The sequence below is a fragment of the Lethenteron reissneri genome, chromosome 57 (assembly GCF_015708825.2).
Source record: "Lethenteron reissneri isolate LAM-NWPU_2019-01 chromosome 57, ASM1570882v1, whole genome shotgun sequence".
Taxonomy (NCBI): Eukaryota; Metazoa; Chordata; class Hyperoartia; order Petromyzontiformes; family Petromyzontidae; genus Lethenteron; species Lethenteron reissneri.
Genome location: NC_083835.1, coordinates 5,001,093 through 5,014,433, shown reverse-complemented (window position 1 = coordinate 5,014,433; position 13,341 = coordinate 5,001,093). Strand labels below are relative to the sequence as shown.

The 13,341-nt window shown below is 48.9% G+C and overlaps 1 protein-coding gene across 7 annotated transcripts in view; it reads right to left on the bottom strand.

The window, feature by feature from the left end:
* Positions 1 to 13,341, bottom strand: part of LOC133357261 (disks large homolog 2-like) — a 466,648-nt gene that overhangs the window by 334,979 nt on the left and 118,328 nt on the right. Inside the window, exon 1 of one of the 7 annotated variants that reach the window (XM_061575119.1) lies at positions 2,349 to 2,872. The exons of the other annotated variants lie outside the window; for them this stretch is intronic. Coding sequence (XP_061431103.1) covers positions 2,349 to 2,471 — 123 coding nt within the window. The 5' untranslated portion in view covers positions 2,472 to 2,872. Of the gene's footprint in view, positions 1 to 2,348; positions 2,873 to 13,341 lie in introns of those variants that run through there. 7 annotated transcript variants of the gene reach the window in all.

The window sequence follows — 13,341 nt, the reverse complement described above, 5'->3', positions numbered from 1 at the left end:
AATCAGAATCAGAATATGTATTTATACTCGTGAAATCTGATGAGCTATGAAGCTCTTTGTCACGCATGTACAGTCGGGGTGGCTAAGAACGTTACAACAACAAACAATAGTTATTTCGGTAAAGTCACGTAGAAGGGAAGTAATAAAATAATAAAAATAAAACATAATAAATTAATTCTCACGACGTTTCGGCCACAACACAAGCAGCCGTCCTCAGGTGAAGAATGAAACACCACCATTCTTCACCTGAGGACGGCTGCTTGCGTTGTGGCCAAAACGTCGTGAGAATTATTTTATTTTATTATGTTTTATTTTTATTATTTTATTACTTCCCTTCTACGTGACTTTACCGAAAGAACCAAGAAGATGAATCCCTGCAGTCACGAAAGCTTTAAATCGAAACAAACAATAGAACAACACGATAGGAGTGAAAAGTACAAGAAAGGTAAACAAATCGCACAAACACAAACAAATAAAACTAAACCATCCCCATCCTCCCAGGCCCACTGAGGTATTCACTTATTTTTCAAAAGTGACCTGACCATACTCTTAGGTTTTTTCGGTAAAGTCACGTAGGGAAAAATAAATAAAATAAAATAAATAATAAAATGATAGAAATAATCATAGAAATAAAATAATAAATCACGACGTTTCGGGCGCAACACAAGCGTCCGTCATCAGGTGGGACAACCACAGCAAGAAACAAATACGTGACTTTACCGAAAAAACCTAAGAGTATGAATCCTTGCAGTCACGAAAGCTTCAAATCTGACCTGACCATCACGAATGATCGCTCAACGGCGTGGCTTATCCATCGGACAATTCTAGCGGACGAATAAATAATCTAAACGCATGTTTCTAATACTGAATAAAATACCTTGCACATTGTTCCATTTTGGATGGACATGCAGCTGCAGTAGCCGCAGCAGCCGCATTATCCGCCGGCTGTAAAAGTTTGGCAGGGCACCGCCTGACCCAAAAAAAAAGAAGATTCACAATAAACGTTTTTGGGTTTAGATCGCGTTATTTATAAATGTGTCGTAACCCTCCACCACCCGACACGGCCAATCAGTAAAAAAGTGTCACGTTGACAAAAGACAAATAGTTCACTGCTTTAGCCCACCGGTGTGTTGAAGCGTGAAACCACAACATTTACAATTTCAACTAAAGCAGTGAACTAATTGTCTTTTGTCAACGTGACACTTTTTTACTGATTGGCCGTGTCGGGTGGTGGAGGGTTACGACACATTTATAAATAACGCGATCTAAACCCAAAAACGTTGATTATGAATAATATTGGTCGCGAAAGCCTGCTACGCGTTAATAGACCAAAAAAAGAAGAGTTCCTTTGAGGCCGACGGATGATGGAAGCAACACTGGCCCGGCGATGGGGAGGCCTTCATCCGGCAGCGGATTTAAACAAACGCTGAAATGCGTAACGTTGTTAACCATTGCTGAATAACGACGAGGGCGTATCGGCCCTCTCTCGAACCGTTGTTGGCTTTCGGCGATGAAACGAAACGACTCCGCAATTAGTTTATTCATTTGCTCCATTTATCATTCTCCAGCCCAGTGGTGTGCGTGACAGGGGGTTGGGAGAAGCTGGAGGTGGGGGGGGCTAAGCCCCCGCCCCCAGATAAAATCTCAGCCCTCCCGCCACATTTTTATAAAGCCAAGTCAAAAAAATGTTGAAAAGGAGGTGACCAGAATGCCAAAAACATAAGGTACAATTAAGCACCTCCGATTAGCACGGCTGGCTGTGTACGGTACGAAAGGAATTCAACATGTGTACAACTCATGAGACCGGGATAGCCTCCAATTAGCGTGGTTGGCTGTGTACGGTACGAAAGAAGTTCAACATTCATACAACTCATGAGACCGGGACAGCCTCCAATTAGCGTGGTTGGCTACGTACGGTACGAAAGAAGTTCAACATACATACAACTCATGAGACCAGGCTCACCTCCGATTAGCCCGTTTGGCTACGTACGGTACGAAAGAAGTTCAACATACATACAACGAGCATCGCGGCTTTTCCCCGTGTGCACAGGGGATGATGATAGCCAGAGCGGAGCGGAACATCGTACAGATGGCAGATCGCACCGTCACACCTGTTCCGTTCAGCGTCCGACATTCGCCGAGAGGGTTTGCAATAAAATTGACCGCTCCGTGCCACCTCTTGAAAACAAGTTTCCTCCAACCCACCACCCCGCATCCCCACCGCCCCGTCTCCCTTACAGGGCACGGCATGTCACTCGCCAGACAGGAGAGGCAGAGAGAGAGAGATAGCAGAGAGAGAGAACGACACGGACAGAGAGGGAGACGCGGAGACATCTGGCTGGGCCCACCTTGCAGCCGAACATGAGCGAGATGGTGCTGTTGGTGCAGGCGAGTTTGCAGTGGCACAGCATGGGCGAGAAGCAGTCCAGCGACGGCTTGGTGTCGCCCGGTCCGCCGCGTGGCACCGGCATGGGCTCGCGGTGGTGGCGGCAGCGGTGGCTATGATGAAGATTGGCGCTGGACGATGCGCCGAGAGGTGGCAGTGGTGGTGGAGGTGGAGGCAACGCGCGGATAAGTCAGGGTGGGTCCACGCTCAGGTGAAATCGAGGGAAGCTCCCGAGTGCTGCGTATGGCAAAGTCCAATTTGAGCAATGTGGACGAGGAATACGCGTCGGCCGAATACCGAGTCTGGTTGAGTAGCTCGGGGCCTGTGCAGCTCGGGCAGGGGTCGAGTTGACTCGAGTCCACGTAGCAAGAGTCCGGCAAAGCCAGATTGAGAAGAGCAAGCAGGCCTGCTCCGTGTCGCCAAAGTCGGATCGAGTCGTCCGCTCAAAGTCCAATCAAGTCAACTCGATGACGGAGCGAGTGGCTGAAGCCAGGGCAGAGTTTGCTCGAGTCTGCGCAGTTGAGATCGGGCAGTTTGCCGAGCCTCTCGATATCTCAGGGTTCGAGTCCGGCGGAGGTTGATCGATCGATGCCGCTCTGCTCCGTTCCAGCCGGTCTCACGGCATCCACTCCGCCGGACTTTTTCGGACGCGGCCCCAACGGCGCTTCCAGTTGCGGGACACGGGCGAACTCGGGTCCACGACCATCAATTCCGAGTTCGAATCGGCGGTTCGAACTCGGGGAGGTGGGTGGGGAGAGCTGAGATCACGAGTCGAGAGGGAGCAGGAGGGAGACGTTTTTGGTCGTGGCGGGCGGGCGGAGAGACGAGCGATCCGAGTCGATCTTGGCACGCTCGGTCTCACCGACCGGAGCATCTGTTGCCCCCACCCCACCCCACCCCCCGCGCACCTCCGGTTAGCGCCGTTGGCTACGTACGGCGAGAAATAAATTTCTACGCGCACGCAAGCGCGCGCACGCACATCCCGCCGACGTTTCGGAGGAGGATCCGCTGGCCGAGCGCTGCCGCCGCTGGGTCTCGGGCGGTGCCGCGTCTCGAACAGGCAACGCTTTGTCCGTCTCCCTCGGAGCGATCGCCGCCACCCCGAGTGACTTCGCTGCGCTTGATCAGCTCAGAGCGTCATACGGCGACAGCAACCGGAGGTCTCACGGATGAAAAATCATCGTCGTCGATGCTGCTGCTGCTGCTGATGATGATGACGGCGGGAGGCGATGGAGGCAGGGCTCCCCGCACCTCCACTCTGCCGCAGCGAGAAAGATCCTCGCAGCCAGTCACCCGGACGTCGCAAATTCGACCACCGCTCCACGCTCCCAGATATTAATAATCCAACGAATAATTGCGCCGTGGCTTTGGTTTTAAATGCTTGCGGATAATCGAACAAAAATATAAAACCTATTCGTCACGACCGCCACACTGTAAGATAAAACCGATGGTGACGCTAAAACGATAAATATCTATTATTATAATTGTTGTTGTTGTTGTTTGCGAAAGCGAACTAAAAAGCCTGGGAATGAATCACAGCGGAAATCGCGCTGAGGGCTGTCGCCAGGTGGAATTCGCGGGCGGGCGATCCGGGGTCCAAACTAGAAGTTTAATTCTGGCTGGAAGTGGAGAGAGATAAGAGGGGGGAGGAGGTGGTGGTGGTAGAGGATGTGGTGGTAGAGGAGGAGGTGGTAGAGGAGGAGGTGGTAGAGGTGGTGGTGGTAGAGGTGGAAGTGTTAGAGGAGGAGGTGGTAGGGGAGGTGGTGGTAGAGGAGGAGGTGGTAGAGGAGGAGGCGGTAGAGGAGGAGGTGGTAGGGGAGGTGGTGGTAGAGGAGGAGGCGGTAGAGGAGGAGGCGGTAGAGGAGGAGGTGGTAGAGGAGGAGGTGGTAGAGGAGGAGGTGGTAGAGGAGGAGGTGGTAGAGGAGGAGGTGGTAGAGGAGGAGGTGGTAGAGGAGGTGGTGGTAGAGGAGGAGGTGGTAGAGAAGGTGGTGGTAGAGGAGGTGGTGGTAGAGGAAGTGTTAGAGGAGGTGGTGGTAGAGGAGGAGGCGGTAGAGGAGGAGGCGGTAGAGGAGGTGGCGGTAGAGGAGGTGGCGGTAGAGGAGGAGGCGGTAGAGGAGGAGGCGGTAGAGGAGGTGGTGGTAGAGGAGGTGGTGGTAGAGTAGGTGGTGGTAGAGGAGGAGGTGGTAGAGGAGGAGGTGGTAGAGGAGGAGGTGGTAGAGGAGGAGGAGGTGGTAGAGGAGGAGGTGGTAGAGGAGGAGGTGGTAGAGGAGGAGGTGGTAGAGGAGGAGGAGGTGGTAGAGGAGGAGGCGGTAGAGGAGGAGGTGGTAGAGGAGGAGGTGGTAGAGGAGGAGGTGGTAGAGGAGGTGGTGGTAGAGGAGGAGGTGGTAGAGGAGGAGGTGGTAGAGGAGGAGACGGTAGAGGAGGAGGCGGTAGAGGAGGTGGCGGTAGAGGAGGAGGCGGTAGAGGAGGTGGCGGTAGAGGAGGAGGCGGTAGAGGAGGAGGTGGTAGAGGAGGTGGTGGTAGAGGAGGAGGCGATAGAGGAGGGGAACAGGAGGATGTGGAGGTGGTAGATGACAAATCAGTGGTGCTAGAGTAAGATGAGGTAGAAGAGGAGGTGAGTGGGGAGGAGGAGGAGGCAGTTGTAGCGGAGGAGTGAAGGTGGCGGTGGAGGACGATGAGAAGATGGAGAGGGCGGTAGAGACGGGAGGAGGAGGTGGTGGAAGAGCGGCTGTAAAACAGCAGGAGGCGGTGACAGAAACCGAGGCGAGAAGAAGAGGATGGTGGGGTGGGGGGTGGGGGGCTGTCTCTTCACGAAGAGGAGTAAGAAGAGGTGTCGGTGGCTCTGCGCGTGCCGTCGATCCGCCCTCTGCGCCGCTCTCTCGGTCGCTGTCTCCGCGCGGCGCAAAAATTACAAACCGCGGCCGCGCGGATTCGGTCACGTCGGGGTTTTTATTTTCTTCTCCCTCCCTCTCCCTTCTCTCTCTCTCTTCTCTCTCTGTCCTCTCTCTCTCCTCTCTCCCTCTGTCCCCTTCGATTTGACGCGCGCTCGGGAGCCACGTGCGATTTTTTTTAAGGATCCCCCCACCACCACCCACCCACCCACCTCCCGCTTCATCGCGACTTGTTCATCGATGGGCCACTGTTTTCGTATGTCCGTCGCGTGCGTCGCGCGGCTCTTGAAATATTGAGAGAGAGTGGTTTTTTGTTGTTGTTGTTGTTGTTGCAGAATTCGCGACGGCAACAAAAACGGCTCGGGATTGTTATTTTTTGGTTGCTGAGCCTTTGACCATGGGAGTTCAGTTTACCGTGGGAGTCCAGTTCACCATGTGAGTCCAGTTCACCATGTGAGTCCAGTTCACCATGTGAGTCCAGTTCACCATGGAAGTCCAGTATGGGAGGCCAGTTCAGCATGGAAGTCCAGTTTACCATGGAAGTCCAGTTAAACATGGTAGTCCAGTGTACCATGGGAGTCCAGTTCACCATGGAAGTCCAGAATGGGAGGCCAGTTCATCATGGAAGTCCAGTTTACCATGGAAGTCCAGTTCACCATGGAAGTCCAGTTTACCATGGGAGTACAGTTCACCATAGACAGTCCCTCCAGAAAAACGCGATTATGCGATCGCAAGATTCCACGCAAAATCAGCCAAAGTCCGCATATTTATGCGGGGGGCGCGTTTTTTCAAATACGCCGCACTTTCGCCGCATAAATTGCAGATTTCCGCGCGCAAAATATGCGGGCTTGCATGATTTCATAATCCCCGCATTTTCGTTGCAAAAAGTCACATATATCTTAGCAGAAAGTTGAAAAATGTTGCGTTTACTTCACACAAGCGCAGCCATTTCCCCTGTTGCCATGGGAACGTTATGAAGTGACGTCACTCATTACGCGATATCATTGAAAAGCTGCATACCCCGCGATGCCAATGAAACCATGATGAAGAGTTTATGCAACTTTACAGTTGTAAGATTGCACTTTTTGTTAGTAGTATGTAAATTTACATTACTGTAAGACTGTACTGTTACTGTATTGCTTACGTTACTGTGCACTGAAAACACTTATTTTAACAGAAGATGTCTGTTTTGTATAGCTACCTCTGTAAAACAGGAAGCACACATTTTATTTTTTAATATTTTATTTATTCATTTTTACAGAAGTTGTAGCATATTCATTTTGTAAAGCTACAGAATTTGTTCGACTCAATGTTTTGTAAGTTTGAGCCATCTGTTTGTTAAGGTCTGAAATAAAACAAGATGAGAACTTAAATATTCCCAGCACTTTCTGTGATGTAGTATGCTTGCTTATCATAGGAAGTAATAAGAAATGACTCTTTACATTAAAGTAGTAGCCTAGTGAATAGGGTGTTGGGGGAATCACTTTTTTTTCTCTTTTTCATCAAACCGCAGTTTTTGCAAGTTCCCGCAATTTAATCGCATAAAATTGCATAATATCCCGCATATTCCATCGCATTTTTTAAGAAAACGTGCCGCATAATCAACGATTTTTGCCCGCAACAATCACCAAAAAACTCCGCGTTTTTCTGGAGGGACTGCATAGAAGACCAGTTCACCATGGGAGTCCAGTTCACCATGGGAGTCCAATTCACCCTGTGAGTCCAGTTGACCATGAGAGTCCAGTTTACCATGGGAGTCCAGTTTACCATGGGAGTCCAGTTCACCATGGTAGTATAGTTCACCATGGGAGTCCAGTTCACCATGGGAGTCCAGTTTACCATGAACAAGGGTCGGTGACCCGTAGCTCCGGAACTGCGTGTGGTGGCTCTTTAAGTGACCACTTGTTGAAGGGGGACCACCACCGTCTCGTATTCGCCACACGGTGCGTCACGCGCCTCTTGAAATATTGAGTTGGTTGTATTTTTTACTCAATTTGAAGAAAAAAAATGTTGGTTCTTCTTGCTACTTTGGTTGCCGACCCCTGAACCTAAACGTATTTACGTGCCATGGATAAGAGCCGTTGTCGAAACGTCGCCTTTCATACGTACAATTGTTTTTTGTTTCCTTTAAAGGCAAAACGCGGTGTCATTGACGAACGCGTTGAGTTACCGAACACACACACCGTGTAAAGCACTGTGCGAACTCTCCTCTCATTACGAACATTCGACGTACGAACTTTCAGAGATACGAAAAAACCTGGTCCGTATGTCCAGTTGCCTGTTCGGACCGATAGTCGTAAGTTCAACCGCCGCGCAATGGATGCGGTGGTGGCATCTACATCTGCAGAACGTGAAGAACCAGTGGCATCTACATCTACAGAACATGAAGAATCAGTGGCATCTACATCTGCAGAATATGAAGAATCAGTGGCATCTACATCTACAGAATATGAAGAACCAGTGGCATCTACATCTGCAGAACATGAAGAACCAGTGGCATCTACATCTACAGAACATGAAGAATCGGTGGCATCTACATCTACAGAACATGAAGAATCAGTGGCATCTACATCTACAGAATATGAAGAACCAGTGGCATCTACATCTGCAGAACATAATGAACCAGTGGCATCTACATCTGCAGAACGTGAAGAACCAGTGGCATCTACATCAACATAATGTGAAGAACCAGTGGCATCTACATCTGCAGAACGTGAAGAACCAGTGGTATCTACATCTGCAGAACGTGAAGAACCAGTGGCATCTACATCTGCAGAACGTGAAGAACCAGTGGCATCTACATCTACAGAACGTGAAGAACCAGTGGCATCTACATCTACAGAACGTGAAGAACCAGTGGCATCTACATCTACAGAACGTGAAGAACCAGTGGCATCTATATCTGAAGAACATGAGAACCAGTGGCATCTACACCTACAGAACGTGAAGAACCAGTGGCATCTACATCTACAGAACGTGAAGAACCAGTGGCATCTACATCTACCGAACGTGAAGAACCAGTGGCATCTACATCTCCAGAACATGAAGAACCAGTGGCATCTAATCTGCAGAACGTGAAGAACCAGTGGCATCTACATCTCCAGAACGTGAAGAACCAGTGGCATCTACATCTACAGAACATGAAGAACCAGTGGCATCTACATCTACAGAACGTGAAGAACCAGTAGCATCTACATCTACAGAACATAAAGAACCAGTGGCATCTACACCTACAGAACGTGAAGAACCAGTGGCTTCTACATCTCCAGAACATGAAGAACCAGTGGCATCTACATCTACAGAATGTGAAGAACCACTGACATCTATATCTACAGAACATGAAGAACCAGTGGCATCTACACCTACTGAACGTGAAGAACCAGTGGCATCTACATCTACAGAACGTGAAGAACCAGTGGCATCTACATCTACCGAACGTGAAGAACCAGTGGCATCTACACCTACAGAACGTGAAGAACCAGTGGCTTCTACATCTCCAGAACATGAAGAACCAGTGGCATCTACATCTACAGAATGTGAAGAATCAGTGGCATCTACATCTACCGAACGTGAAGAACCAGTGGCATCTAAATCTGCAGAACGTGAAGAACCAGTGGCATCTACATCTGCAGAACGTGAAAAACCAGTGGCATCTACATCTGCAGAACGTGAAGAACCAGTGGCATCTACATCTGCAGAACGTGAAGAACCAGTGGCATCTACATCTGCAGAACGTGAAGAACCAGTGGCATCTACATCTACAAAACGTGAAGAACGAGTGGCATCTACATCTACAGAACGTGAAGAACCAGTAGCATTTACATCTACCGAACGTGAAGAACCAGTGGCATCTACATCTACAGAACGTGAAGAACCAGTGGCATCTACATCTACAGAACGTGAAGAACCAGTGGCATCTACATCTACAGAACATGAAGAACCAGTGGCATCTACATCTATAGAACATGAAGAACCAGTGGCATCTACATCTGCAGAACGTGAAGAACCAGTGGCATCGATATCTCCAGGAGATTATACAACTGTTAACGCCATTCCCCGTGTTTAGTGTACATGCTGTACAACGTGTTGGGAATCGACAGGAGTAAAGTTGGACTTACGAACAGACCTCTGGAACCTAACTCGTTCGTAAGTAGAGTTGTCCCTGTACAGCTTGGTCCAGATGTCTCGTGACCCCTATTTTAATTCTCTAAAACGTAATATATATTTTTCTTAAAGTACCGTTGATTTAAAACGGAAAGTGAGAGGCAAAGAAGAGAAACAATCTTGATTTGATCTTGATTTGAAGCTTTCGTGACCGCAGGAATCCATACTCTTTGGTTCTTTCGGTAAAGTCACGTAGGTAGAAAAATAAAATAAAACAAAAAATAATATATCACGACATTTCGATCGCAACACAAGCGGTCGTCCTCAGGCGAAAAAATAAGGAGAAACAATGTTTGGGGTCAATTAATTGGGGGGGGGGGGGTCACAAGATATCTGGATACCACCGTGTACACACTGGGGTGCGGGTATATGCGTTGTGTGTATTCTAGGTAAAAAAACAAGACTGGTGCATTTGCTTGCTGCGTTTGACATTTACTGTGGTGTACATTCTTTTAAAATACATATTTATTTTATAAAGCATTCATGGAAAAAGCAAAACGCTATTTGAGAGAGTATCTAAACTAACAAAAACGAGGGATTCTAAAAAGAGATAAGCGTAATATAATCTTTAAAAAATATTTAATAAAAAATAATAAAAGATAGATATACATGAACTGTAAAACACTATATTACTTTCTAAAAATGACGAAATATGTAGTGGACATCTACCAGCTATCTACCCATGGATCGTGGTGGTGGTGGTGGTGGTGATGATAAAAATACTAAAAATACCATCAATAACTTATCATAAAGACAACCATAAACATGCACACGAGAAATCAAAATCAGAGGTGAACAACTCTACGTTGAATTTCGATTTAAAGCTTTCGTGACTGCAGGGATTCATCTTCTTGGTTCTTTCGGTAAAGTCACGTAGAAAGGAAGTAATAAAATAATAAAAATAAAACATAATAAAATACAATTCTCACGACGTTTCGGCCACAACACAAGTAGCCGTCCTCAGGTGACTTGCGTTGTGGCCGAAACGTCGTGAGAATTATTTTATTATGTTTTATTTTTATTATTTTATTACTTCCCTTCTACGTGACTTTACTGAAAGAACCAAGAAGATGAACTCTACGTTGATCACTTGAAGGGACTCGCTCACGCACACAGGCGGTAGGAGATATGCTGCACGCGGCTGCCTGTGATCCAGCACTGGGAAGGCATCAGCCAGGTTTGGCGGATCACACAGAGATGCCGCAAAACTCCCTTCCCGCGGCCGCCAAGAAGGTCCATAAGATACTCTTAGTTATTTCGGTAAAGTCACGTAGGTAAAAAAATGAAATTAAAATTAATAAAAATAAAATAAAAAATAAAAATCACGACGTTTCGTAGGCAACACAAGTCTTCGTCATCAGGTGGGACCGTCACAGCCAGATTTGCTGCATCAAGGTCGTGATTTTTATTTTTTATTTTATTTTTATTAATTTTAATTAAAAGATTTTACCTACGTGACTTTACCGAAAGAACTAAGAGTATGAATCCTTGCAATCACGAAAGCTTCAAATCTAGAATTAAGGTGCATTAGAGCCCGTCTCGCCGGGAGCGCGCGGTACAGGAAAGTGCGGAATCATTTCCATCTGCTGCCATCTGTACGGGGGGAGGGCAGCGTTGCCCCACCGTGAGCGTGGGTTTTCTGCGCGTGTAAGCGCTCATAAATTGTCTGAAAACATCTGAGCCCTTTTCCCGTTCCCGAGACATCTTGCAAGTTGCAGGGTTGCGGGCGGGCAGGCGGGCGGGCGGGTGGGAGTCCCCCGTTCACCGCCGAATTTTCGTAACGCGCGAGCGGCAGCGAATGGCAGCGCCGTCGTTTTCAAAGACGCCGTTACTGGCCGCAGAGAACCGTAGCGACACGACCGCCGGCAACACCATGGCACACGCCCCACCCGCGTGGCCCTTCACTTGCGACTCCGGCACGGAATCGGAGGGAGAAAAACGTCATCGGAACGGGAAAGGGTTAAAAGAGAGAGACACCCCAACGTGGCAGGACCCTGCCGAAAGAAGCAGTCCCTTGGGCTCGGCGCGGCTTTTGCCATTCCACGGGATCGGCTTTTACCACGACGGTTACGCGTGTCCGACTGGCAGAGGTCGCAACCGGGTACCCGATACCCGTACCCTACCCGATACCCTGGTGCGGCCGGGTACGGGTAGGCCGTGAGTCACTGGTGAGTAACCGTTTGTCACTCATTTCGGGTAGGGTACGGGTACGGGTAGGGAACGGGTACCAGTACCCGGCCGGGTACGGGTACCCGTTTGCGACCCTGGTGCGGCCGGGTACGGGTAAGGAATCAAAACCCGTTTTCGACCTCTGCCGACTGGTCGGACAACCGAGGCAGGTCGACGTGCGAACGTCCGTGGGAGATGACAGGTGACAGTATCTCCGTGCGCAAGCAGGTGGCTCGACAAAAAATAAATTAAAGCGCTGAAGGGGGGGGGGGCCGTGGGAGGTGGGAGGGAATTTCTCGCTTTAGAAGCGAGCGAACGCACCCGGGCGATTACCGACGCGTTTGGCGGTCGGATCCGCGATCACTGACGGAGCGATGGGGGGTGGGGGGCGATGCCGTGCCAAAAACGCGGCGCCGGGGTCAGCTGGCGGTCAATCGGTTGGGCCGGGAAAAACACGCGAGCCGGTCGCCTGACGTCGCATTATTGGCACCATCGGGCATATTTTTTTTTGCCATCCTTGACACCGTAGGATTAACGGAGGTGGAGGGAGGGCACGGGCGGGCGGGCGGACGGGCGGGCGGGCGAGCGGGCGGGTTAATTTGGATTCCTCTCACTCGCGCACGGACAGAAACCTCTCTCGGCAAGCCGCCGAACGCCGCAGTTGCCAAACCGGGGCGAGCGGACGTCGGCGGAAAGAATGCATCCGCGCGGCGGAGGGAGATGCGCGTTGATAATGCGTCCGCAAGTTTTGCCGCCGTGGGGTTGATTGCCCATTGCTCGATCGGCGGCGCTCGTCGCCTGGATGAAGGTCAAAGCGGTCCCGAGCGGAACGGCGCGCGCGCGCGTGGATGTCAAATTCGGTCGTGGGGAAAAAAAAGAGGGTTTTAAAGCCACCGGCGAGGAGATGATTCTAATAGAATCCGAATTTCAGGTTTTTTTTTTCTCACGGTTAGATCGCGTTAATACGAACGTGTCGGTTAATGACCTCCACAGCCAATTAGTAAGGTTTGTCACGTGATAATGCGTTGCTACTTCAGCACAACCGGTTGTGTGCTGCTGAGTAAACCCACCACATTCGCTGGCGATTGGCGAACGCGGTGGCTTTCGCTGGTGATCACGGCAACTTTTTTTGGAATTGTCAAGACTTGTATTAACTTGTATTTAAGGGCTTGCCTCTTGGATTTTTTACTCACTTAATACAGTAAATTCAGCTGTGACGGTCCCACCCGATGACGGAGACTTGTGTTGCCTCCGAAACGTCGTGAATTATTATTTTATTTCAATTATTATTATTTATGTTATATTTTTTATTTTACTTTTTTATTTTTTTATTTTTTACCATACGTGACTTTACCGAAAAAAACCTAAGAGTATGAATCCTTGCAGTCACGAAAGCTTCAAATCTAGAATTGCCAAGAGGTCTTCCTGTCCGCGGTCTTAAATAACGGCAAGGCGGTGTCATCACGTCGTAATTGATTCTCACCTTTTTAGGTTTTTTCGGTAAAGTCACGTAGATAAAAAAATAAAATCTAAATTAATAAAAGTAAAATAAAAATAAAATAAAAATCACGACGTTTTGGAGGCAACACCAGCTTCCGTCTTCAGGTGGAACCGTCACAGCACGATTGCTGTATCAAGTAAGAGAAATTCCAAGAACACAGTCCTTGTATATATACTGGTTGAGGGTGGGAGGAGCCAAGGTAGGCCCTGAATATTTATTTATTTATTTAT